Below are 25,158 nucleotides of genomic sequence, written 5' to 3'. Positions count from 1 at the left end.
ACCGCCGTTCGAAACTTGAGTCAGATGCCTAGGACTGACTCGCTGCCGCACACATCGATTCCGGCCATCCTGCCAACTTCCTTGGCCTTTTCTCCGTTTCGACCGTTTCGCTTCCACCGATTCCAAGGGCTGTGCCGTTCTCGGAAAGAGGGCGTTTGCTGCGGATTGAACCAGTGGGAACCGTCGCTCCACAGCGAGGGCCCTCAACTCTCTCCTTCACCGCCACCGAGGTGTACTCCCGTGCACACCAGACACAGTTGCTGTAAAAACTCGCTGGCTTTGCTCTCTCCTTCAGCCCCAAAGAGGCCTTCCCAGACCTTTTCTCAGAAGGAGTTTCCTCAGGCTTCGCCGTAAACAGACTATTTCGTTCAGCGAAGTGGGTGGCCTGTGGCCTTTTGTTTTTCTGGTGACCTGTCGAATGGGAAGTGTCGAAAGGACACACAAAACGGTCCCTCTTTCGACGGTACGGATTTGTTTCGCGGCGTGTCGGAATCTGGCGCGAAGGGAGAAGTTTCTCTCTCCTCTTTTTCAACAGCCAGTGGACGCGCGTAAGAGACCGATGGCTGCGTCTTCGGGAACCTGTTCCGACACCGCCTCTCCTGCCTCTCCCGCACTGCCCTCTTCGGCGAGGTCTCCTCTCTTCTCACAGCCGGAATCTCAAAGAGACGCAGACCTCTCTTTCCCTCCAAATCTGGCGCCGGTCGGGGCAGTGTGGCAATGGCAAAGCGAGGCAGGCTGGCATTGCTTCAGCCCAAGTCAGTGTGAGACACTCGAGGTGGGATGGGCTGCTGGACGAGCTGTGGTAAGTATGCACCAATAACTTTGCAAAAACAGTAGGTCTTCATACCCACACACGCGAGTGCCCCTTTTCCGTGATTTGTCGCCTCTTCTCCTCTTTCCCGGCTTCTTTTTTCGCTCGTTTCCTCTCTCCGTCTTTGACGGTCTCCCGCATTCGCTTTCGTCTTGCTGCAGTTCAGAAGCCACATGCCGATACATCATGCTTCACTTGGTCTTTCTCGCAACCTTGCACGCGCATCTCCTTGCGTCGGCCCTTCCGCGTTTCCAACACGCTGTGGGGATGCTTGTGGTCAACGCCTCTTCTTCACAGCTTTCTGTGCGTCCATGGCGACATCTCTTCGCGTGGGATTCTGTGTGCGCCTCGGCCAGGTGCACCTTCGACTGGGACCTTGGGCGTACCGCATCGACTTAAACAACATGGTCCAGCAAAACACTGCGACCCGGCGCATGCGCCACATTCGGCGCAGTACGCGCAGCGCCGCACTCTGGTTCTGGGAAAGCACAGATGGAACTGCAACCAGGTGAGAGCGAGTCCAGGGGAGAACACTCGCCTCACTGCTGTACGTATCTGCTGCATGCGAATCAGCGGACGATGATGCAAACTAGAAGCCATGCCGCGTTCTTTGCATTTCCCTTTCGGTTTAGGTGCGTGCGGGCTTGCCCGCGGAACAGTAACGCGTGTGCGGGTGGAGAAGCCTCAAAAAACTCGTGGCGCGGAACCTGTTGCGTCTCTATATATGAGGTCGAGTATTTCTCGGGGATGTCTACAGTCGCTGGAGAACTGAAGCAGAAGAAAAACCACGCGAAAGAAGGCCCAGGAGCAGCCCGCTCCGTGACAGGGGGTTGCGCCTGCAAAAGGGGACTGCACAGCGTAGGTTATCCGCAGTCCCTTTACCTCTCTAAATGGGGCCTGCATGTGCGTATCTGCACTTACGTACATATATATATATATATATATATTTATGTGGGTTTCTCTTTGTCTAGACATTCGTGCGTGTGCAATTCTATGCATGCACATTTCATGTGCTGCAGTTCGTTTTTCCGTCGACACGCCCTGCATGCTCGTTGCCGTTTTTTCCAACGCGCATGCGGCGCCTGTCTCGTCTTTGCACAGATACGACCCTCAAGTCGAGGCGTCTTTAGAAGCAGCGCACTGTGAGTGGACGGAGAAGGCTGGCGGGAGTCCCGGCGGCGTTTCGAGTCCAGCTGCCTCGACTGCATCCTGGTCAGGCAGAGACGGGCACTGTTTCGTCGCAGATCTGGAGAAGATGACCGAAACGTGTAGGGCGACAGGTGCAGTGAGGCGAGTAAGTGTGCAGAAAAACGCGCCGTGGCAGGCGAGAGTGTCAGGCCGGAGAAGCCGCTGTTCTGACGTGGCAGCCCACCGGGAAGAGACGGAAGATGGGGCTGTGGAGGAAAGGAAAGCTCGACCGACGAGGGGAAAGAGAGAAAGGGTCCACAGAGCAGAGAGCAGCTGGCTTCACAAAGTGGGGAGACAAAGAAGCAGGAACCGTCTGCTAGGCGCCGCGATTTCGAAGCCGTCTTGTGCTGTCATAAGGCAGAGTGTAGAGTCGGTCGAGGAAGTGGGCATGCGGAAATGCAAACATGCCGGGGAATCTATTTCTCGTAAGACCGTTTTCCTCTATCCGCATATCGACCGCTGAGCGTGGAACTGAGGAAGCGCTTCAGAATATCCTGAACTGCTCTAGGTTCGTCTTCTTTCTTTTCTGTCGAAGCTGTCGCTGTTTACGGACCGATAGGGGAGTGGAAACACCCTTTGTGTCATGATGCGCTTTCCTTTCTGTCCTTCGTGTCTGCAGATTTGTCGGTGCGTCTTGAGACCGGAACATCGACTGGACGAAGACATGGCGACAAGCCGAAAAGGCACAACTCTACCGTCGCTGAGAGTGGGGATAGATGAAAGTGGCGCATGCAGGTGTGCAGGCAACTTGCGAGTCGCCGATCCCGAGGATCTCAATGCGGTTCTTCTCCCCGTAGAAGGTGAGGGAGAAATCCACAAAGAAGGCTGGTGGATAGGAATGTCGTGAAGAGCAGCAGCTGGAGTCCCCGCATCTTCGGCACAAGTATCGCGAGACGCACAGATCTTGGTGGTAGAATCGTCTATCGTGTCTATATCATATATATATATATATATATATACATGTATGTCGATTTGCGTGCCAAGTTTCATCTGCCGGCTGGATGTGCCTCTCTGTTGGTGTTTTTTTTGGATGAGTTTTCGTCGTAGGCAGACAGGTGCAGGTGGATTGTGGAATCTTTATGTTGAATGCGCTTTTTATTCGTTTCCAACATGCTGTGGGAGTGTCGTGTATCGGGGTTTTGAGTCGCATCCAGGAGACGCAACTGACGGTCTGTGCCTGTCTACACCACGGGGAGTCTTCGCGCTATTCATTATAGACGCGAACACGTGGCATGTATCTGTGCTCGTCTCTACCTATCTGGAGCAGGTGTGTGCATTTCGGACTCTGCCGGAATGTAAACCCGAGTATCCGCGTCGAATTTGGTGGGGCAAGCATGCAGATCGATCGGTATGACCATTCGAGGGTTTCTTTTCAAACGTGGTTTTGTCGACACCTGCAGTGTATGCACACACGCTCATATACCCTCAAATTCTGTGTATTTCGTGCATTTGCGTGTGGCGGTTGTTTCCGCCGTTTCTGTTTCTCCGTTGTGGTCATCTCTCTGCAGAAGTCGTGGATGACGTGTGCGCCATCTGCCTGGACCCACTGGAGATTCCGTGTCTTGCCCGGAGGACGACGATGGCCGTGACGGAGAACTCTGGCGACTCTGAGGAGCCAAAGGAGGTTGTAAAACTGAAGAACTGCAGCCACATGTACCACCGGGAGTGCGTCCTCGTGTACGTTTCCCGAGCTGACCGAGGCGGGTTCGCGTGTCCCACATGCAGCACGGTGCAGTGTACAGGCAACGGGCCGTCGCCGGCAGGTACGGCTTGAGATGAGGGTTCTCGCTGGAGAGAAAATGCAGACGAGGCGATCGGAAATCGGCTCCTCGACGGTGTGCTTCGACTGTCTCCCGCGAAGCCGCGTTTCCCCTTGCTGTTTCCTGCTGGCTTCTCAGGAACGATGAAGTGGAAAATCGACCAGGCGCCAACTCTCGGGGGCTACAGCGCCAGCGGAACCATATACGTGGAGTACGACATACCACGTGGCATTCAGTCTGCCAGGCACGCGCGGCCTGGGAGCCCGTTTGCGGGGACGCGTCGGTTTGCGTATTTGCCTGACACGACAGAAGGCCGCGAGATTCTCTCGCTCCTCATCCATGCATTCGTGAAGGTGAGTGCGGCGTGGGCTCCTCTCCAAGTCCTCATCCACAGGTGGACCTCAAAACTCAGACTCACGTCGTGTACGGAAACCTGCGTATTTGTTTTTGTATGCATGCGTTATATCCACACGTCCGTGCGTTTGTAGATGACGTCACGCAGACACGCATTTTCCCTGGTGTGTAGAGTGGAAAAGTGTTTCAGATGTATTTCCACGTTTCTCCGTAGGGTGTGTAGGGCGTGATTTCGGGAGTTGTTCTTAGCGTTTCCGTGGTCTGCTTACGCAGGCAGTTCTCTCCGTTTTCACAGATGAAGATGGGTGACTAGCCATTCGACTGCGCGAAACCTGAGAGTCGTGCCTTTCCTCGTCCCACGCGGGTCAAGGCTGCTGCACATCACACTTCGTGACTAGTATCGTTTTCACGAGTGTCTGTGTGCATGCACAGGGTCACACCTTCACAGTTGGCACGAGCCTGACGACTGGTCGTTCCGACGTGGTCGTGTGGAATGGCATTCACCACAAAACAAACCGTTCAGGAGGTAAGCCGGACGGCGGCATTTCTGCTGTCTCTCGAGCTGCTGCACGTGCCCGACAAATACCGCCCTGCAATAGAGACAGTCCAAAGCGGCGAGTGTCGAGGTCGTCCTGAGATTGAAGCATGCAGAATAGGATATCGTTGGAGATACCGGATTTTCTCACCTGGGGAAGTTGTTGTGCCGCAGCAAGGAAGCGTCAGGCTTTCGACAGCCACCGGTGTTGCACTGCGGAGGCGTATACCGTGTGCATGTGTCGCTAAATGTAGCCAGTCCTAGAATTCTGCCAGCAGTTTGCGCTCAGGAAATGCATGCCTTTCTGTTGCTGCCTGCTGCCGTGCTCCTGTTGCCCCTGCGGTCTCAAGGTCCCGCAGTGTATGGCTATCCGGACGCGTCCTATTTCGACCGCGTTCGAGCCGAGCTCGAGGCGAAGGGCGTGACTCGGGCACTTTTGTCTTCCCCTGACGCGGCCGTTTGTCAGCTGCCTTCTGTAAGCCCTGAGGGAAATCTGATAGAGAGCGGCGAAGACGAAGGAAAACCCGAGGCCGCGACAGTCAGTGCCCGCAGCGGCGTGCCTCACACCACCCGAGAAGGCGCAAGTGCCTGCGAGCCGGGGGACTGTCTCTCCTCTTCCAGTTCGCCGAAACGTCGAGGCGACTCGCGAGGTGGGACCTCAAATGGTCGGCGGGCGATGCGGGGGGCCTGCTGCGGATTGTCCACCGCTGCTGTCCGTACACCCCCCGTGAGACGCGGGCAGGAGTCCGTGAGGACGGTGACGTGCCGGTCCGTCGACGAGACGCCAGCTAGCAGCCTTCCACAGTTGCAGGCGCCACTTGACGCGTGCATGCAGTCCAGCGAAAATAACGAGAAGCGCCTCACCCGCAATTCCGGATGTAGCCGCAGCCGGAGGGAGAGCCGGGAGCATGTGCCCTCGAGTGCAAGAGACGATGATGGGGGGAGAGTTGGTGGGCGTACCGAGGAAGCCCGTTCCGCGTCACAAGGCGCGAATACAGTGGGAACTGGGGCGTCGTTGACGCACTTTGGGGAGATGGGCGAGGAAGGCAGGAAAGTCAACGGGTTGGAGAGAAAAGGCCTTGCTGAACTGACTGAGGCTGACAAGGCGCTCAAGAGATGTCGGTCGAAGGACATTCTCAGTGCCCAAGCAGAAAACTATCAAACACACAGAGGGTGCGGGGAACCTCGCGAGACGTCCAAAAAGCCACAATAACCACACACCAGTCGAACGAAAGTGCAAATACAGATGTGGACATAGTTACTCGTAGGGCGTACACATTCAAAGCTGTGTGAATGCGTGGCTGAGCATATAAATACATGAGATCTAGCCAAGTAGACAGAAACATGCTTAGACAGAAACACGCTCTATTTTGTCCATACATATATATATGTATATATGTATATATAAATAAGGGACAGGATTGAAGGTGATAGCGCATGTGCACAGTGGTGGAATCTTTTGCAGGTCAAACATATAGGAGGGCATTGGCAAAAACTCCTTGCTGTGATGCTTTCAGATTTCTGCATGATGAAAAAGCATTCGCTTGCCACAGCAGAGGTGACAGGCACACAGAAAGTTCTGTCGCTCCAGTTTCCTGCGCCGTTGTGTCACTTCTAGTCGAAAACAGGCTGCAAAATCTCGGGAAGAGTTGTTGCTCGGCGAGGAACGAGAATTCGATGCTGTTGTCAAGATGCCGTGCCTTACAGGCGCATGGAGACGTGTTAACAGGCGTGTCGCTGTGTTTTCGGTCAACAAAGCTGCGGTGTCTAGTTCTGCAGTTTTGTCTTTCCTTCCATACTACAGAGTACATCGATATTCGCATGTCTGCGTACCCATTTAACTGTGCAACCGTATTTCCATGGAATCCGTTCAGCTCCTCCGAAGGTCCTGCGGTGGACTCGGTAATTCGGTGACTGCAGCTTGCAGAGTGTCTGTAGTTTCGATACTGTAGAACCCGCCCCCGATAGGAGCGTACCTTGGCAGGTCTGACACATATCGATCTTCGTGTATAAGGAAGTGTGTCAATGCTGGATTCGCTTCCAAGCCGGATGCGTCCTTGATTCAGTTTTTTCGTTCTCTCTCGTTTGTTTTTTACTATATGTCTTTTTGGCTGCCACGCTGTCCTCGCGCCTTTTCTAGCTACCACAGGTGTGAAGCTGCGTCAACGTCATACTTGGTTTCCAGGGTTTGGATTTTTTTACGAGCTGAGGGTGATCGAGTTCCTTCCTCTCGATCTGTTTTCTCACTAGAGATGGGTTTTAGTGCCATTCTTCTTCCCGAGACGCGATACCGCACACGCAGGTCTCCTTTTCTGTTGCCGAACGAACAGTGGATTTCTTGACTAGCATTCTGACACGCCTTTCCGCTGCCATTTACTAAAGTGTTTTGCTCTCTAGCGTGACCCGTTGAGGGCAAAACTTCCACTAACGGTAACGTCCGGAAGGACGTACGGCGAGAACAAATCAGGCTACGCTACCCACAGCAGGAAACAGAGAACGAGAAAGCTTCTCGGATCATGTTGCTTGCCACTAACCCTTGCCTTTGAGCATAACTGCTGGCATGTCTTCGTAGAAAAAACGGGAGAAACGCCGACGTGACGACCGCAGAATCAAACCACACCGTTTTCCATCCCTCAGGTTCCTGCGTGTCACACCGAAGGTACCTGGAAAAAGAGGTTAACGCCGGAAGCTTTTGAATTGAGGTTTTCTCGATCCTCGGCTGTGCATTCGGTTTAGGTGAATTGGGGTTTTCTCGATCCTCGGCTGTGCATTCGGTTTAGGTGAATTGGGGTTTTCTCGATCCTCGGCTGTGCATTCGGTTTAGGTGAATTGGGGTTTTCTCGATCCTCGGCTGTGCATTCGGTTTAGGTGAATTGGGGTTTTCTCGATCCTCGGCTGTGCATTCGGTTTAGGTGAATTGGGGTTTTCTCGATCCTCGGCTGTGCATTCGGTGTAGGTGACACCGCTACGAATGCACACCTGGGCTCGGAAAGGAAGCGGGGAAGGCGTCAGGCTCGATGAGCGCGTTCGGGTAGGCATCAAGACCTGAAGAAAACGCCGCAGTTTTCCATGTGTGTGCTTGTAGTTCGTTTGCGAGGAGTCCATTGTGTTGCCTAGTTAACGACTCTGCTCTCCCCACTTCAGAGTAGTTCCTGTAGGATGCCTTTGCGTGAGCACGAGTTTTTCAACGCGCTGCGGCGTCACCCCGCGATCTCGACTGCATTTTAGGCAGAAACGGGAGTCGCGTTCCACTGCAAAACTGGGAGGCCCCGTCTACACGCACACCGCGAGAGGAAGAGCGCGTTGAGGCCTGGACGTCGTTTCCCTCGCATTTCCGCTGCAGGGCTCCCCCTTGGTGGTCTCTGGAAACAGCTACACCTTCCGCGAAATAGACAGCCTTCTTCGACCACAATCCACGTGTCCGGAACGGAGAAAGCGATTTTTGTTTTCCGTCTCGTCTCTCGGTGTGCCACAGAGAGACAGAGAGACGGTGAACCCGCAGAAACGCCCGCTCCTCGCCTGCGGAACCGCCGTAGGGATTTGAAGCTCCGCCTAAAAAAAGAAGAAATGGAGCAGCAAGCAGTCCTAGAAAAGGACTTTCTCTCCTCGTTTTTAGCAGTTTTTCGAGAGGACAAGCGTCGTTTTGACTCATGCCAGAGGACGAGCGAAAGGTCGACAGGTGTGCGCTGGGGGCAGAGAGAAGACCTCAGAGTTCCTTCTTCCCACGACTACGGCATATAAACAGTCGCGCAACGTTTGTGCTCGCCGACTCTGCACGCCCCTGGTGTGGCATATTTTCTCCCGTTTTTTTCCGTGAAAGCTGCTTCCAAGACGGACCGCCATGCCTTCTTGTCAAGAGGAAGCGGAACGCCTGGAATTTTCCTTTCCTGATTTTCTGCGACTTTTTCCAGTCAAATAATCCTTGTCTCGCGCGCTACATCGCACGCGGGGCGGGGACGTTTTGCGTGGGGGCTCCCCGACTGCTCTTCCTGGTTCTGCTCGTTTTCTAAAACTTTTTGCGGTTCGCCCTCGTCGCTCCTCCTGTTATTCTTCCGGCCTTTTAAAGAAACCGACGAGGAGGGAACCAGGAGCGTCGCCGCCATGCAGCTTACGTGGAAGCAAATCCTCCTCATTGCTGGTACGTGCTCGTTTCTCAGGATTTCCGGAAATTGCAACGAACCCGAACCCCGGAAGGCGTTCGCACACGCCGCCTCTCTCTTCGCGTCCGAACCTCTGCCAACGTCTCTCTCAAGAGAGACGCCTTCTGTCGTTTTCTCCTTTTTTCCACGCGTGACGCGGATGGGGCCGAGAGGATCCTGGACGTGGTCTCGGTTCTTCGCTCTCACCATTTGTCTCTCTCCGTCGGACTTATACCGCCTCTAGTGCGCTTATGTGAAGAATCGTATTTGTAACCGTCCACTGAATTCGGTGATTTCTCCCGGTACCCTCACCTTGCTCAGGGTTGTCGTTGCTCCCCTCGTCAGCCTCTCTGCCTCTCCTTGTGGCCTTGCCTTGTCTTCTTTGGTCTTCCTCTACGTGTCTTCGCCGCGTATCTGATTCCAGTTGCCTGTCTCTTCCGTTTCATTCTTTACCTTTTCCCCTCTCCGTGTAGCCGTTTCTCTCCCCCTGAGACGCCAACGGTAGACTGCCGTATGCCCGCACAACCATTCAAGAGGCCCTTAAAAAGAAGCGAGCGGAGAACCCAATTACGTATATTCGTATATATATATATATATATATATATATATATATATGTATCGATGTCTAGCTGAACGCATCTCCTAGATTAAACGCCGGCACCTTCATTACCGACTGCTCTGGGAAGATCGGAGATGCCCCATCTTTTTCCGTTCGCAGGCTTGAATACACACATTTAGCAGGCTTGAATACACACATTTATCTCTCCACATAGTATCATGTGCATATATATATATATATATATATATGCATGTAACTGACGGAGTCCCCTTTCCGGTATGGGTATGTAAGAGCTTCGACGGTTCTGGTGGGTTTGTTTTGCAGGAGGGACTGCGGCAGCAGGAGCGTGCCTTTACTATCTCCTTCGGGAAGATGGATCCGAGGCAAAGGAGGCAGATGGCGAGCCGAAGAAGATCACCGGCGAGGCCACGAAGGAGCAGGTGATTACTATCCTTCGGGGCATTCTTAAGAGCCAGGAGAAAACCAAGGCTCTCATGAAGGAGTTCATTAAAGACATCCTCAACGAAGACCTCGCGTAAGTCCCTCATATATATATATATATATATACATATGCGTATGTATGTATATATGTACATATATATATATATATATATATGCGCGCGCCTCGACATGGGCAGGCTCCGTGCTGACTCTGACAATTAGTGCACGTCCACGGGGTCGAAGGTGTAAATCTGGATTGTGTGTACACGGATAGGCGCGATTGCATGCACGTTTCAGGCGTGTCTGAGAGAAACCTCTGTGGGTTGTAGTAATCAAAAGAATGGAGAAAACGAACTGTTCTGTGGAAATGTGTATATTGTGAGAGGGGCGTCAAGTGAGTGCGTAGGCGTCGCATCCACTGCACGCGCGTCCGTAGCCTTCTGGCTCAGCTCGCGGCAGCACACCCACGTGCTTGGAATCCCTTCTTTATGTTGTGTGCGGAACTTCGTGGATTCGCGTTATCGTCTGTTTCCGGCAACTCTCTGGGGCACTCTGATGAAAGCATTGGGCTCCGAGGCTCTTCTGAGGACAACAAAATCACATCCCGGGCCACCACGGCACACGGGGACTCTGACAGCCCCTCATTTGTTCAGCACCACGTTGCCGGCGAAGTGAATTGTGTATTTTTCCGAGACGGTTTTGTTTTGTGAGGGTAGGGATGCGCTTCCTACTTTGTTTCTGCTTCCGGCCAGAATCTGAATATTGTGTAAGTGGGCTGTGGATCCTGTGCACGGAGAAGCGAGGTGGACTTGTACTAACGTGTCTATCAAGAGAACATGGAGAGAGATGGGCAAACGCTCTTTGTGCATTTGAATGGGGCCTCTCTCCGGGCAACTCTGTGATGGGCACGGTCGAGAGAAGCGCGCTCCCGTCAGTGTGTCTCCAGGCTGGTTAGAAGGGTGTGCATGACGATTCCAGTACGTGTGCATTAATGAGTATAGATGTGTAGCTTTGGGTGCTTTTTTGTTTGTCTGCCGTGGAGTGCTTTCGCACACGATATTTTCTTTCATCCGGCTTCTCTGACGCTGTGGCTTTCTCTGCTTGTTCTTCTTGTATGCCTGTTTCCGCGGGACTTCCTCTCGCAAGCACTGCACGGTGATGAAAGCATTGGGCTCCGAACATCCTCTTGGGGATAGAAAGCACAACCCCCTCCCGCAATAGGGACCGGGGGCCTGACCGCAGTGCGCTCGAATTGACGCTTTGTGGCGCGCGAGAAAGGGCCGTGATGCATGTCGGTGGCGGTTTCATTCTAACCCTCATGCTTATCTCCACGGAACTATCGCTCTGTTGAGTGTGCATGACACAGCTACTCATCTGTATAATGAGATACAGATCAGGTATGCGTTTGCCGATGGGACGTCCGCGATATTTCCGAGGTTTTTTCCGTGCGTGCGCACCAGCTTTGAGCAGGCCTACGAGCGCGTCCTTCAGAAGCACCCAGATGATCCGCTGGAGCAGTACGGGCTGACGATGCCCGACTTTGACAATTTGCTGGACAAATATCAGCATGATCCCCAGATCAAGGACCTCATTGTTCGCATCATGAGCTCGTCTGCTCCCTCAGAGTGAGAGCCGAGACGGGAAGCGGCGACGGCGTAGCCGAGGCAGTTCCTTCGCGGAAACCGGTGTCCACACCGTTACAGATGGTTGGCGACTCGTGTTTTCCGTCGCTGTGTCCCCATCCCTCGCAGAGCGATCCTCTCGAGTGCTTCTAGACATGGAGTCGCCGGGTTTCCCAACTGTTTTTCGCGCCTGTTTGTGGATCGGTTGTTCGCTGCCGCTGACGGAGAGAAAGAACAGACTCACCGTTGTGGTCGGAGCTTCCGGACTGTGGCGTGGACAGTGTCGCCCGTTTTCGGAGTGTGTGTGGCGCGTTCCTTCGACTCCGTTTGGACCGAACTGTCTTCATCTTGCCGTGTGTCTTTTTGTGGCGTCCGCAAGAGATAGGTGCGCCGCGCGCGTGCATCTGTTGGTGCTTTTAGGGGCGGAGACTGGGCCTGTGGTGGGCTGTGAGTTAGTTTAAACGCCATGCCCATAGGTGCGGTGGCTGCCTGGTGCTGTGAGCGTCTCCCAGTGGTACACGGAGGGGAGACCGTTTTGTTTGCATTGCGTTTCTCGTGTATAGGCCGAACCCCCGGGGTCAGACGATCGACAAGGCGAAGGTGATTCAGGTGCACGAGTACATGAAGCAGGAGCTGCAGAAGTTGGTTGACTACATTCAGAAGAGTCCCAGCCGTTCCGAGTTGGATGTGAAGAATGTGACTTTGACGGCCCAGGCGTTTGTGGGGGCGAAGGTGCAGAAGAAGTTCGGTCTGACGTCCGAGGACGTAGAGTCCGCAGTAATTTACAACCACAAGGAGCTGGCGGTGGACCCCGATTTTGTGCGCGTGAACATTGCGATTCAAACCATCATGAACCAGTTGATTGTTCCCCAGTTCGCCATGTAGATGCGCACAGCTCTAACTGCTTTGACTCTTTCCTCTCTTTCTGTTTCTTGTGCTAGAAAACTCACGTCAAGTCAAGCGGCTCTTGGGGGGAACCTGCCCTGGAGAGCGCTCGGAAGCCGTTTTTGAAGGAACGCGGTACAAAGTGAAGTGTGGACAGCTCAGTCGAGAGTGGGTCTCGAGGGAATCTCGACGAGAGAGGAGGGACGGGCGAGAGAGATCTAGGGAGCGGACGATTAAACCGCAAGCGCCTGGCGGGCTTCGCAGACTCAGGACCGCTGCCGGAAACGCGCGGCGGGTGCATGGCTGTGGATCTGCATGCGATGGGAGGCGTGCGATTCGAGGGCCGGAGCGCCCCAGAGGGGCGGCCGGTTTGTCTCGGAGCTAGCGCAAAGACGGTTCAGATATTTGCTAATGGGAGGCGTCGTTTGAACAGGTGTGCGTCGATCTGAGAAGCCTCAGCGTAACGCGAAGGCGGCACTGACTCTCGGGCGCTCCGGTTTAAAAGTCGAAGGGAAGGAGGAACCAAAGCAGAGCACATCCACACAAATTTATACGCATTCACGTATCCGGCTCTCTCTATATAGTTCACGCATGTATAGATATACACGTAGAGTCTGTGAACATCGCACGCGCGTGCACATCTGGAGAGCCATGTCTTCGTGGCTGTACATGCATATACCACGCACGAGCGTGTCGCGTTATCTGTGAGAGACCGTGAGTCTGGTTCACCCACGAGTGCGCCGCGCGGTTGCCGGCGCTCTGGAGCCGGACGGTGTTTTTCTTCTGCATGCATGGGGGGGACTTTTGGGATGAACTGAATCTCGCGACATCTGTGGGCCGGTTTCAAAGGCAAAATTGTTCGTCGAACTCGCCGGAATCTTTTGCGATTTTTTTCACGGAAACCCAATGGCTGCGCTCTACACACGCATTCACTCCCCGACCCTAGACGGGATAACGGATGCCGGCCCATCGGAGTGGAAGTGTTTTTTCCGTTGAGGCAAAGGGAGCTATGTTTAGTCGCAGACCCTCCAGCAGGCACTGCTCCTGTGCTGGTGAGCCACTGCAAGTTGTAGGGCTGTCGAATTCTGTCGACACGGTTGTTGACAGGGATGTGTTTTCAAAGACGTAGATGCCGTCCCTACTTTGGGAACTCAGAGGTAACTGATGAGCGAATGATCGCGGATCGTAGGTGCATGCACATATATGCGTGGGTTGTTCTATCATAAAAAAACAGTAATCAATATGTTACGCCTAGAACATAGCCGATGTGGGATAACCTTAATGTAGTAGGATATGGAAGTGCAACACTTTTAGCTGTCTTACGCAGAAGAATCCTGAGGAACGATGGACCCTGCAAATGCTCAGGCGTTGTGTGTACAAGGTTGGGCTGGAGCGTTCCACAGGAGCCAAAGTTATCTCACTTACTTCGCCCCAACACTCGGGAGGCTGCGACAGAGGTGAAGATTTGTAGGAGGTTCCCCCTCTTGCAAGAACAGAAGAACAGTTGAGGGGGTAGCAGCACGAAACACCCACTTGTCCCAGACCGAGAGATTCAAAGGAATATGCATGCGCAACAATAACAAGAGAGGGACGACGCGGGTACGCCGATTGAGAGATAAGACGTGAAGCGTGTTTACATGCTTGTAACGCAGTGCGTAGTCGCTGTAGCGTCCACGGTAGCCGTAGCTGTTGATGCGAACGTGGACAGCCGAACAGGATGCCCCTTACCAGGCAAAGGATTCTGCAGCAATGCAATTCATGTCTATTTCGTGATCCATCAAACGTTTTTTCGCTCTCCCTAACAACTCGCAGCTCCACTCGAACCACTGAGACGCCCACAATTGGCGGGAAGTGTTTCTGTTTCCAGCGCATCCCTCCACTGAACGAAACCACTACTTTCCGCGGTGGAAAATTCTGCTTTTTCTGTTCGTTAGCTATGTTTTCTTCTTCCTCCACTTCTCTCACTATGCTTCCCACTCTCGACATATACGTAGATTTACAAGGGATACACAAATACGATATACATAACATAGAATATATATATTTTTATATAGATTGGTAGATACAGGCATGTACATATATGCGCATTCGCAATAAACACAGATGTATCTATGAATTATATGGAGGTGCTCCCCCACCTTCGAGACTTTTGCACGTTTTTCTCGAAAAGGTTCGGTTAAAACATTGCAAAATTCGGGCAATCTTATTCTCTTTCGTGGCCTATACTCTGTAAACAGAACGAAGCTTGCCGGGCGTCAGGGCGTATATGACAACACACGACTGCATGCAGAATTTCCGGGTTGGCGAATCTGCGGTCTAGTTTATCGGTCCTGCTACAGCTGTCGCTGCCTCGCTCTTGTCCTGCTAAAATCGAGCCACAGTCTCTTGATACGTCTTCTGAGGCTTTGTCTTTTTGTGTGTCTGTGGGAAAGACGCGACAGATCTCCTTTGTTGTCTTGATCCTCTTTTCTTTCCGGACCAACTCTGTCGCTACGCCTGCCCTGTGTCTGACTGCGTCTGTGAGTACATCGAGAGTTTTTTGGCGGCAGAACACGCCGCAAAAGTAGGAGAAGAAAGCATCGCGAAAACTACAGGAAGATAAGCCTCTCATGCGTCCAAAAATCGACCTCAAAATTTCGTCTAGTGTATAGCCCCGATGTTTGTTGACCTTTCCCTCCTGTGCGCTTCGTCGATGTCTGTACCGCATCGGAAAAAAAGCTCCTTAAACATGAGCAAATAAAATGCGCAAAGACGTGATTCTCTCAGTGCTTATCTCTTTCTGTTCCGTGCGTTCGCTTCGTTTGCTCCTCTTTTACCCCCTCTCGGGGACACTGTATTCGTCCGCCGTCTGATGAAACACCCAAAATTCCTCTTGCTGGCCACCTCCGTCGTTTTCGCTTCCCTCAACAAACGAGACTCTTCAACTGCCTTTTCCCACTTTCTCCCCTCTTCACAGGCCCCTCTGTGTTCCTTCGAGGCCACACTGCTAGACATAAACAGGCGCCAATCAGCACTCTCTGAGAGTCGCGCACGCTGCTTTCGCGAGAAGGCTTCCCAAAGCCAAGCGGCATTCCTCCTCCGTCTCATTTCTTATTTCGTCTTCGCAGCAGCTGGTTGTTTCGTCCCCGCATTTCTCGTCTTTACACTTCCCGCTCCTGTGGTGGCTTTGTATGAGACACTGCCTCCGCACTGCCACGCCGCCCCCGTCAATCCGCAAACGCAGAAAAACCGACAAAAATGAGGCCGAGCAGTGGAAGTGGCATCGGCCGCCCGGACTCGATGTCTAAGCCGCAAGTAAATTCTGCGGCGAATGAGAAGATCGCTCTGTACTCTCTGATCCTCTACAAGTGGAGTCCGGAGAAGCCGATTCAGCTTGCTGCTGCGTTTGACCTCTCCAGTTTTCCCTTCTTTCATCGAAGCACCATGAAGGAACACATTGTTTTTCACTCCAGGTGCGTTTTTTTTGAGAATAAAGAGAGAAAAACGACAGTGGTGTCGTTCTGCTGGAGAACTACAGCTCTGAGATGAGAGAAAACAGACTTGTCTGCGGGCCTGCTGCGGCCGTTCATTGTCGCTGGGTTTTTCAGGTGTAGTTACACCGCAGAACGGCCTTCGTCCCGCACTTGCCAATTTTAAACAGAGTGAAAGGAAGAGAGGATCGGCTTTGTTATTCCCCACTCGCGTGCCGTTCCTACCCCGTTTTCTCGTCTCTCGAAGACGCAATGCTTCTGTCCTTTCTGTGTCCGTCGGACATCCTTTTTCCGCGTTTCGCCCGCATCTGCCCGTGCGCCTGTGAGCACCCTCATGACCTGTGCGCTGCTCTTCACATTTTTCTCGCCTTTGTCATGTGTGTACGCGGTTCCGTTAGGCTGATTTGCGCCCGCACGCCTCTCGGCCGCAGGCAAGTTGTCGAATTTGAACAGAACATCGGCCACTGCCATGTTTTCGTCCATTCCTCGGGCCTTGCGGCGACGGTCTTGTCTACGTCAGCGTATCCCATGCGTGTAGCCTTTGGGCTCATCACACAGGCTCTCCGGGGTTTTCAAGATGTGAGTTCTCCAGAAATAGCCGGCGAGACGAACAGGAGGCGAGGCAGACACACTCCTTCCACAGGCGCAGTGTGGCCTTCTTCGGCGTGCATGATGCGAGGAAATCCCGTCTTGAGCGATACCAGCGCGTTTCCAAAGTCACAAATGCGACGCAACGGAGTCTCTCATTCGCAACACACGGCACTCACCGAGAGATCCATACCAATTTTTCAGCGCTCCCCTACATCCACAATATATTGTGTACCAAAGCGGATACCAGCATGCAACGATATGCATATGAACAAAAGTGATAGAGGCGTGTTTTGCCTGTGCCTTGCCACGGAGTCTTCTGTTTCTGTTTCGGCAGTTTGCGCGGTGATATACACGAGATGACCGAATCTTGATCAATAACAAGGGAGTAAGGAGCCCGGCCTGCATAAGTGGAAAGTTGCTCCTTTTTTGCCGTGTCTGGACTGCATGCGCAGATCTACGCAGGGCAGTGGGAGAATATCACAGATGATGTCAAGGAAGGGACGATGTTCAACAAAGAAGGCACGGACCTGTTGAAGCTCTATCAGAATCCAGTGGAAGCCGACAAACTGCTCAAGGTTCAGAGAGACCTCGACGAGGTACGTGTTAAAAAGGGGCTCACGAGCTTTTCCAGGAAACGTCACCGCTCTCCACGGTCATCTGCCTACCTTCTCACCTATAAGCGTTTATTTGTATAAAGGTACATATGTATATGTTTCCTTACCTGGGTCATTCACTGCAATCTGTCAATATGTATGTATAAATATATATATATATATATATATATATATATATATATATATATATATGTCTGTATGTGCGCATCTCTGGTTCTTCCGAAGCAACTGTTGTCTTTCTGTGTCTGGGCTAAAGACTGAATGGCTGAGTGGCCTGTGGGTATTGTTTTGTGATATTAATACATGGCGTTAATTGGTACTGGTACTATTTTCACAATAGTTTTCATCTTAACTAGGTATGCTTCGCGGATGAATCCCCTCAGTCACGCCGGAGCCGGCGCCACTTTATGGGCTGTCAGATCCCGGGGGACAGATCTCTTTGATCTACGGGTCTGTTTATACAAAAGAAAGGAATTGTAATACAAAGTATGATTAAATATCCAGACGGGAAAGAGAATTCTACCAGAGCAAATCGTGTCTCTGTACCTCTGCGGAGGGATTTGAGTGCATGTCTCTTGCGCGCGCACTGCCCTGCGAGATTTGGATCTCTACGGTTTCTCTGTGTTGTCGCGTATGGTGTAGGTGAAAGATGTTATGCTGAAAAACATCGACGACCTGCTGCAGAGAGGAGAGAAGCTGGATGACCTCATGCAACGAAGTGAAGACTTGTCGAATACGTCATACCAGTTTTATCGACAGGCAAAGAAAAACAACCAGTGCTGTCAGCTCTACTAGATAACCTTTCTGCAGAGATCCTGTTCTTCCGAGTCAGTAGTCATTCCTTTCTCGTGGTCTTCATACAATGTTTTCTCTGCGCGCCCAGCCAGTATCCTCTGTTTCTCAAAAATCTGGACGCTGCTCCTGCCTGGAATAACCAGCGAGCCTCGGCTCTCTGTAATCGTATCTCTAAAAATATTTTCCAGAACGACGGTCACAGTCCGCACGCTGAAGAGGCGCGTTGTGATGTTCATCATACACAGCACGCGCGCGTGCACGTTGATGCGGCAGCAGACTGCCTTTTGGGTCTCGGAGAAAAGCCCGCGAAACGCGCGATCCGAGTGGCCATGCGTGCTGCGGGGTGGCGTCGAAGCTCCTACCGCGCAGTGTGAGCCGATCAGTTTCACATCTCCACGTGCCAGCGTAGAAGACAAGATTCACGCGATGCTGGACGGAATAGAGCACCGCCTTGTACGTAAAGTGTCAAACTCTTACCAGTTTCTGTTCGACAAAAACGGTACACGCAGATGCTTTTCGAGAGGCATCGCATGGAAAATATGGAAGACCGATGTATGAGACCCCAATCCTTTGAAGAGGACCACCTAGGTGATTGGACACAAAAGGCATTCGGGGAGAGAGTGCATTTTTGGAAAACGGAGGGAGTTCTAGTTGTATGCGTTCAAGATAACGGGGACGAAGTTGATTTAGAGAACCAGAATTTTCAAGCTGTGAACGAAATCAAGGCAGCGTGGAAGGTGGCCACCGCCTTCTGTGTCGAAACGCTAATCTTAAGGGCAATTCCTCCCTATACAGAGAAAGGTACTTGAGAGACTTCCAGCTAAATCTGCAGCTAGGGAGGAATGCATGCATACACATGTATACATATTGGTGGGCAGCAAATGTAAAAAAGGGGGGCGGCGCCTGTTGAGGGAAGTGGAGGAAACACTTAGCAGACCGTAGACTTGGTCAGTTCACACTGAGGGAGGTGCGCTTCGCTTCTTCTCTGCGTTTCCTTTCGAGATCCAGGACCTAAGCAAGACAAAGAACGCAACAGGGGAGCATGAGGTACAAGATCTCCCGCTTTCTGTTCGAAGTCGTGGCCATGGAATTACCGTGAAGACGAAAAACGGAGTCTGATCTACTGAGGAAGCAAAGGCACAGGTAAATCTAACCCTAACCAGGGAGTTCCAAATTGTGAAGAAACTCAGCACCGCGGATCAGGCAATACAGGAGAGTGGAACATGCAAGAAAAGCATGAGATGACGTGCCCTGAAGCCGTGGTAGTTTGGAATCTTTCTCCCAGCGAGGGATCCCGAAGAAGTGGCAAACCGCCTTACAGACAAAGAATGAAATGATGCACCAACGTACAACGTTATGTGTGAATGCTGGGAGTAGAATTTGCTACTCGCTTCTTTCAAATTGCCCGTATTTATAGAATTTACATGCATTTCCATGAGAACACATAAGTTATGCTGCCTTTCTTCTCTGTATAACTTGCACTTCGAGTTGTTTCCCGCATGTTCCAGGGAACATACTAATCAAAGCGTGAGGCTGTACGAATCCATTTCGCTCTCTCATTGACAAAGTGTCAGTCCAGGTCTGCATTTAGGCATGTGAAAGAACAAGCCCGTGTTCTCTCAGAAGCGGTTGTTTAGCAGATAAGTCACTCACTTCTTGTGGCTTTTTGTAGGAGACAACCAGTGTGTTATGCTGATGAGTCCAAGAGAGGCTCTCACGTTTTAGGGAGAGGCCGAGTGTCTGTATATCGCTCATACGCAGCCGTTTATAAAATTTTTTGTTGGTGGTGCTGATAACAATCTCGCGGGCATCTCCATCAATCTGAACACTATACGTATCGCGAGGATAGGGGAGGTTACGTATCCTCCACTCGAAAGCCTCTTTTGTGTCTCGAGTAACACAGAGAGGAGATGAAGTACTGGGCGCCATAACTATCTCATTTCTGTCACTACTCCCGACGATAGCTTCCGTGCCTTCCCTCGGGGCGCCGATCTCATACTCCCACATTGCCTCTCGTCCAAAAAGAGAGGGAGGTCTACGGAATTTACGGACCAACACCGTGTCGTCGCGAAGATCGTACTCTTCCACTTTCTCTGATTTATCCGGATATGTTGTGTGAACTGTCCGTCGACCATCTGCAACGAACGAAAATATCTGTGGTTTGCCGGCATCTCCCGGTCCACTATCGGCCTTTTGCAATATTGACATCTTTAGGTTGGTCTTCTGCTTTACGCTTCGCAGTTTGAACATACAGACAGCAGAGCTTCTGGATACATGCACCCCTCCGTTTCGTTTGGCTGAGGGCCGCGACGAAACGGATTAGCGGTGGTTTCGGTACAACTCAACAACGTGTTGAGTCAACGAACACGAGCCCTCTACAGCAGAAAAGTTTCTGTCGTTATTATCAGTGATTCGGCTGTGCTTCGAAAACACGCGGAAAAAGGCAACAGACACAAACTTACGTAGAATGTTCCGCAGGCGACTGGTGGAAAAGAGCCCTACTTTGTAGCAACAACATCGCATCCCTCTGAGCATGAAAAAGAGGAATATCAGTCGGGTAAATTGCGAACACTCGTAATAACATTCGATCGCTCTACCCTTGAAACAACAGTTTGCCTGTTGATCATTCTGAAACTAATCAATATGGTAGACCGTAGGGAATAAAAGAGTTGAATGTCAGTCCTGTGCGCAAAAAGTAGGTTCCGCTATTACAAGTCTCCATCGAATCCAATCGGTCTCCCGTACTCGTTCAAAAAGAGGAAGGGGATGAGGCTCTTCCTTTTCTTGTTTTTTCGTGGGAGGAACTGCGCATGCATGGTGTGGCGGAAAAAACTGGATGGCCGTTGCAGGGCCTCTTTTCCTTTTATCAGGAGAAACGGCTGCAGAGATACCTACCCAAAAGCAAAGGTGCATGGCTCTGCACGCCACCAATCCCTCTGCCCACGAGTACCACGCGGTGGGGTGAAACCAGAAGGGTCAAATTTCATTTAATACAATCTCGATATCAACACGTTATGTGCTCCGCCGCCACTCGGTATTGCCGTTTCTATGAACGTCTGATCCAATAGAAAAATCAAAAACCACCATCAACCTACAAGCACCGCGATGTTCCGCGGCGCCGGTGCCCGCTTCAGAAACACAGCGTATTATTTCTTCGATACTGCTGAATTGTTCTAGAAAAAAAGTGTTGCAGTATGTATTTTCACTGTGGCGAACTTGAGATTGTGGCACATGCATCGCTGCGTGACGAAAAGCACAAAGCCGAAACTACCATGTGTGGCTGATGATGAACGTCCTCAGTTAGTGAAAAAGAGACGTGCCACTCTTAAAGTGGTGTGGTGATGCGGAAACGAAATTGCTCTACGTGGACTTCCAGAAAAAAACAATGCCAAGTCCAGCATGTGCGACACACGTAGCTGCCTGTTCTATGACCGAGGAAGCTCCTTAGGAGCCAAGTGGAAAGGTTCCTTCCATGTTGAGGTGTGTGCTGTGATTCGGCGGAGACTATCAGGGTGCTTCTACGGGCTTCACGAAAACACCTCGCCAACACAAACCCTCTCCAGTCGCTACGTTGCTCCCCTCAGCCTGCCTACAAGGGCTAGTAGAACGGGTTAGTCACCATATCCACTGAGCAGCACCGGACACACATGGGCGCTCACCTGCTTTTTTCCGCTCCTTTGCGTGAAGAATTGTCTGGGTATCTGCCAAGAAATGAGTAACTTCATATAAGTGGCGAGTTGAGCGTGTGCCATTGGTTACGAATTGTTTCTATCCTCTAAGCTCAGTGCTCCAACCAGACCATGAACGCCCGCTAAATACGTTTAGCTACTGTTTAGGACAAAACGATTACAGAAAGGACGTGCAGATTGGTTCCAACCAGTAACCTGCGTTCGTTCAGCGTTTCAAGGAACACTAGCCCCTTTTGCCAGAGCTTCCTTCAGCAAGAAACAAGCTCATACGTGCCTCTTTTACGCAACAGTCTCCATTCCCAGGCACAACACACGCTTGACACACTGCTAACCATACATAGAACCCGAGGCCCGCAGGAAATAGACAGGACGATCTGGTTGCGAAGAAACGTAAAGTCTAGCATTTCTTCGCCCTCTTTCGTGACGGCTCGTCACCTGAGCTGGTAGACTTGTCCTTCTGCAATTTAACGTCTTCTGAAGGAGAAAGCTCCTTGGCACTGGCTGCTGGCGACCTCTTGCGACTTTTCAGTCGCACAGCTTCCCGCCGTTTCGCCGCTTTATCCAGTTTGCGTTGTTTCTTTTCAAGGAGCTGCGCTCGGACCCATGCTTGAACTCTGCGGCGGTGCTTCCCGCTCTCTTCAGCGTCTGCATTGTCCTTCAGCTCATCGAGAACAGTATCGAACGCGTAGTCGATTCCGAGATCTTTTAATCGCTGTTGCTTCTTGAGGCCCGACACAATCTTTCGGTTCACTTGCCTTGCAGAGGCCATCTCGCCTTCTGCTTTATTGTGCTTGCCAGCAGCGATGAGTCGGGATGGAACCCGCTTGAACTTCTTGTTTGCGTTTGAAAACACCTTCGCAGACAGATTATGAGGGGGTACCACATGGCAGACAAGCGTTCGCCCGAACATCATGTAGTTGTCCATGGCCTCTGCAACTATATCGGCAACCTCGGGCAACTCGAATTCCACGAAAGCATGCCCTTTGCTGTTGCCAGTCCGTTTGCTTCTTCGTAATTCCACCCTCGTAACCTTCCCGAACTGTGAAAAGAACTTCTTGAGTTGAGGTTCAAAAAACCCCTGCGGCAAGTGCCCCAAGTACACGACGCCCCGGTTCAAAACAGGCGATTTTTTGCTTCGCGACTGCTGGGACCGGACGCCCTTGCTCGCACTTGACCGGGATTTTTCCGACTCGCGTGTATGGTCGGAAGTATCCAGCTCTCCTGTAGACTGTCGTGCCACCGAGCTTCTCTTGGTTCGCACATCAGCTGACGGTCGTTTCGCCACAACTGCCATCTGTTGTTGACTGGCATCTGGCTCATCAGCTTTCCCTTGGTTGCCTGTACGCTGCCTCTTTGCAAGAGGCACTCTGCCACTCTTATTTGGTGTTTCAGAACTTGCAGATGCCGATGCCGCCCTACTTCGCTTGCCCCGCAGAGACGAGATTTTCGCGGCCTTTCGCTGACTCCTAGCGGAGGCCGCGCCTGGGGACGGTGCCGCAGGCGTCATGGTGCAAAGCTGAGAACAGTTTATGGACACAATGTCGTACGGATGCACAGAAAAACCGTGAACGAAAATGCCACCGTGAATTAATCATGCAAATGCAAGCATTTTTCGTTGTTCGAATCAAGTAGTCGCTTCTGTGGGGCTGCTAGTCTTCGATACACCAGGACAACGGAAGGCGTTCGAACGGCAAGATTTGAAAAAGATACGCTCCATAGATGAAACTGTGATGATGAAATAGCCACGTTGGGTAGGATATTTTTTCAGCGAAGTGAAGATAGTCCGTACTAGTGCCGTGCTCTGTCGCTCGTGTCGCATGCCAAAGCGATGGGCCACCTTGCATGCAAAAATGGTCTCACGTCACGTAGCAGTCAACTGCGCACCAGGCTTGGATACCACGTCGTAAAATCTCGTTTTTCTACTGTTGACATCAACACTGAAACACGCAGAACACATTGAAGACTGAGAGGATGGATCCTGTGCAGGCGGCTGTGGTGGAGATTCTGGGAATGGCAGACTTGTACAGGAGGTAAGGCCGGGATTTGCCTGCTGGTTTTTGCTGATCCGCTGTCATGTCTGTGTACTTGTCGATGGAGACTGTGGCCAGGTTCGTGGCGCTGCGGTGTATTGCCTGTTGTCGCCTTAGGATTCAGGACACGTGCTGGACAAAGTGTGTACCCAACGTGAAGGAACCGACGTTGGACGCAGGCGAAAGCAGCTGTTTAGATCGCTGCGTGAACAAGGTGAGGTTGACATGCGTTGTAGAGTTCGGGAGCTGGTGTACGGTGACTGCAATAACGTGGCGTTTCTGCAGACTGTCTTTCTCGTCATTGCTGCACGCACTGACCGGATTAATGCCCGTGTTCCTCTTATTACCCGCAGTACACGGACGTTCACACCATCGTTGGCAAGGAGCTCCAGACAAATGCGCCCGAAGCCCAGAAGTGAATTGTTTCTCTCGTCGCAGGCTCGCCAGAAACGCAATGCCTGCTCAAGCGCTATCAAAGGAAACCTTCAAAGTGCAGCTGGATAAATCAGGTTGACACGAAGGCGCCGTTTTTCTTTTAAGTAGATTCTCGGTGGTATCTGTGTCGCATTGTATTCCACTGTCTGCAACTGATGTGGAACAGGTCTGCTCATTCTAGTCCTCGTATCATGTTTTTTACTTGTCTCGAGGAATTTCCTCAGTGTTACCAATGCCATCGGCGTAGTTACTGACAGAAAAAAAGATGAGCGTTCCATCAGGTTCGGGAATTTTTTTCACTTTTTCTGGGCTGCACCTGCCGACAATCCGATGAGAGACCAAACCATGCCTCCGCTTTGACAAATCCCTTGTTGAGGGCCTGATTAACGACAAATCATCAGGGTGGCGGATTCCTCCATGCACACATGACTTACAATATCGTTGCAATAGATAGCCTGATGATCCTCCAGCAACAAGACGAGCGATGAATTTTGGGAACCCGGTAAGCGCGATTACTACCGAGAGAGAGAATGAACTACATCACTAGCGAGCGACGTTTCCACTGTGTTGGACACTTACCTGTTCCCTCCCGTCCCTCGTCACCAACCTAAAACCGTATAAAATGGTGGTTTTGTGTACACTCCATCAGTGGAGGGAGGAGCCGTACCATCACAGACATCTCAAGAAACCGTGGCGCCCAGATAATCTCTCCTATGGTGAAGACTGCTACGCTTATGACAGCCGCCACTATAGAGGACGAGACACCCTGGAAGCTGAGGATCGACGGTGGCCTACGCGGGAGTGTAATCGGGACGTCTTACCATGACAAACATAGATAGTGCCGAGATGGCAGAACCCTGCTGTCAGCGTAGAAGAGATGTAATCGTGAAATCTACGTGTAAAAGCTTACTAGGACAAGCATTTCGTATGGAGACATGTAGTAGTTGAGACGAGAAAGAGACATTAGCGGCATCATTGACATAATCAACAGTGGATTGATAGAAAGCACAAGCTCAAAAGGCGCGTTCGGTCCGTTCACTAAAATGGGGATGTGCTCCATTTGATGAAGGCTAATATGTGTACGAGGCTCTACCTCTTGTAAATGTTTTCGGGAATGTACTTCCTAAGTGCCTGGGTATTGATTGCAAGAGCCAGAAATTTGCAAATGAGGCTCGCATGTGCTGTATCGCTGCGAAGTATGCACGTACCGGAGACACGTGCCGACTCCTATATAGGCCAC

General features: G+C 51.7%; 6 protein-coding genes across 6 annotated transcripts; 4 read left to right on the top strand and 2 right to left on the bottom strand.

Annotated features, from left to right (window-relative positions):
* Nucleotides 1–1,122: 1,122 nt before the first annotated feature.
* Nucleotides 1,123–5,861, top strand: NCLIV_052360 (putative zinc finger (C3HC4 RING finger) protein; the record flags this gene model as incomplete). The annotated part of the gene is made up of 7 exons (XM_003884789.1): nt 1,123–1,319; nt 1,913–2,105; nt 2,619–2,799; nt 3,508–3,762; nt 3,898–4,112; nt 4,546–4,639; nt 4,903–5,861. The coding sequence occupies 7 exons, from the start codon at nt 1,123–1,125 to the stop codon at nt 5,859–5,861; spliced, it is 2,094 nt and encodes a 697-aa protein (XP_003884838.1).
* Nucleotides 5,862–8,749: 2,888 nt separating this feature from the next.
* NCLIV_052350 (conserved hypothetical protein) lies at nt 8,750–12,294 on the top strand (the record flags this gene model as incomplete). Its single annotated transcript, XM_003884788.1, has 4 exons — nt 8,750–8,786; nt 9,671–9,881; nt 11,248–11,412; nt 11,973–12,294. 4 exons carry the CDS (start codon nt 8,750–8,752, stop codon nt 12,292–12,294), a joined length of 735 nt encoding a protein of 244 aa, XP_003884837.1.
* A 3,237-nt stretch (nt 12,295–15,531) lies between these two features.
* Nucleotides 15,532–17,764, top strand: NCLIV_052340 (hypothetical protein; the record flags this gene model as incomplete). Its single annotated transcript, XM_003884787.1, has 4 exons — nt 15,532–15,746; nt 16,163–16,343; nt 16,808–16,951; nt 17,612–17,764. 4 exons carry the CDS (start codon nt 15,532–15,534, stop codon nt 17,762–17,764), a joined length of 693 nt encoding a protein of 230 aa, XP_003884836.1.
* Nucleotides 17,765–19,351: 1,587 nt separating this feature from the next.
* NCLIV_052330 (conserved hypothetical protein) lies at nt 19,352–20,014 on the bottom strand (the record flags this gene model as incomplete). The annotated part of the gene is made up of 1 exon (XM_003884786.1): nt 19,352–20,014. The coding sequence occupies one exon, from the start codon at nt 20,012–20,014 to the stop codon at nt 19,352–19,354; it is 663 nt and encodes a 220-aa protein (XP_003884835.1).
* Nucleotides 20,015–21,850: 1,836 nt separating this feature from the next.
* On the bottom strand, nt 21,851–22,960 carry NCLIV_052320 (putative RNA binding protein; the record flags this gene model as incomplete). Its single annotated transcript, XM_003884785.1, has 1 exon — nt 21,851–22,960. The coding sequence occupies one exon, from the start codon at nt 22,958–22,960 to the stop codon at nt 21,851–21,853; it is 1,110 nt and encodes a 369-aa protein (XP_003884834.1).
* A 464-nt stretch (nt 22,961–23,424) lies between these two features.
* Nucleotides 23,425–23,902, top strand: NCLIV_052310 (putative Tim10/DDP family zinc finger containing protein; the record flags this gene model as incomplete). The annotated part of the gene is made up of 3 exons (XM_003884784.1): nt 23,425–23,483; nt 23,601–23,697; nt 23,837–23,902. 3 exons carry the CDS (start codon nt 23,425–23,427, stop codon nt 23,900–23,902), a joined length of 222 nt encoding a protein of 73 aa, XP_003884833.1.
* Nucleotides 23,903–25,158: the final 1,256 nt, after the last annotated feature.

This window comes from Neospora caninum, chromosome X (assembly GCF_000208865.1).
Source record: "Neospora caninum Liverpool complete genome, chromosome X".
In the NCBI taxonomy this organism is placed as follows: domain Eukaryota; phylum Apicomplexa; class Conoidasida; order Eucoccidiorida; family Sarcocystidae; genus Neospora; species Neospora caninum.
This window is presented reverse-complemented; position numbering and strand designations above follow the sequence as displayed.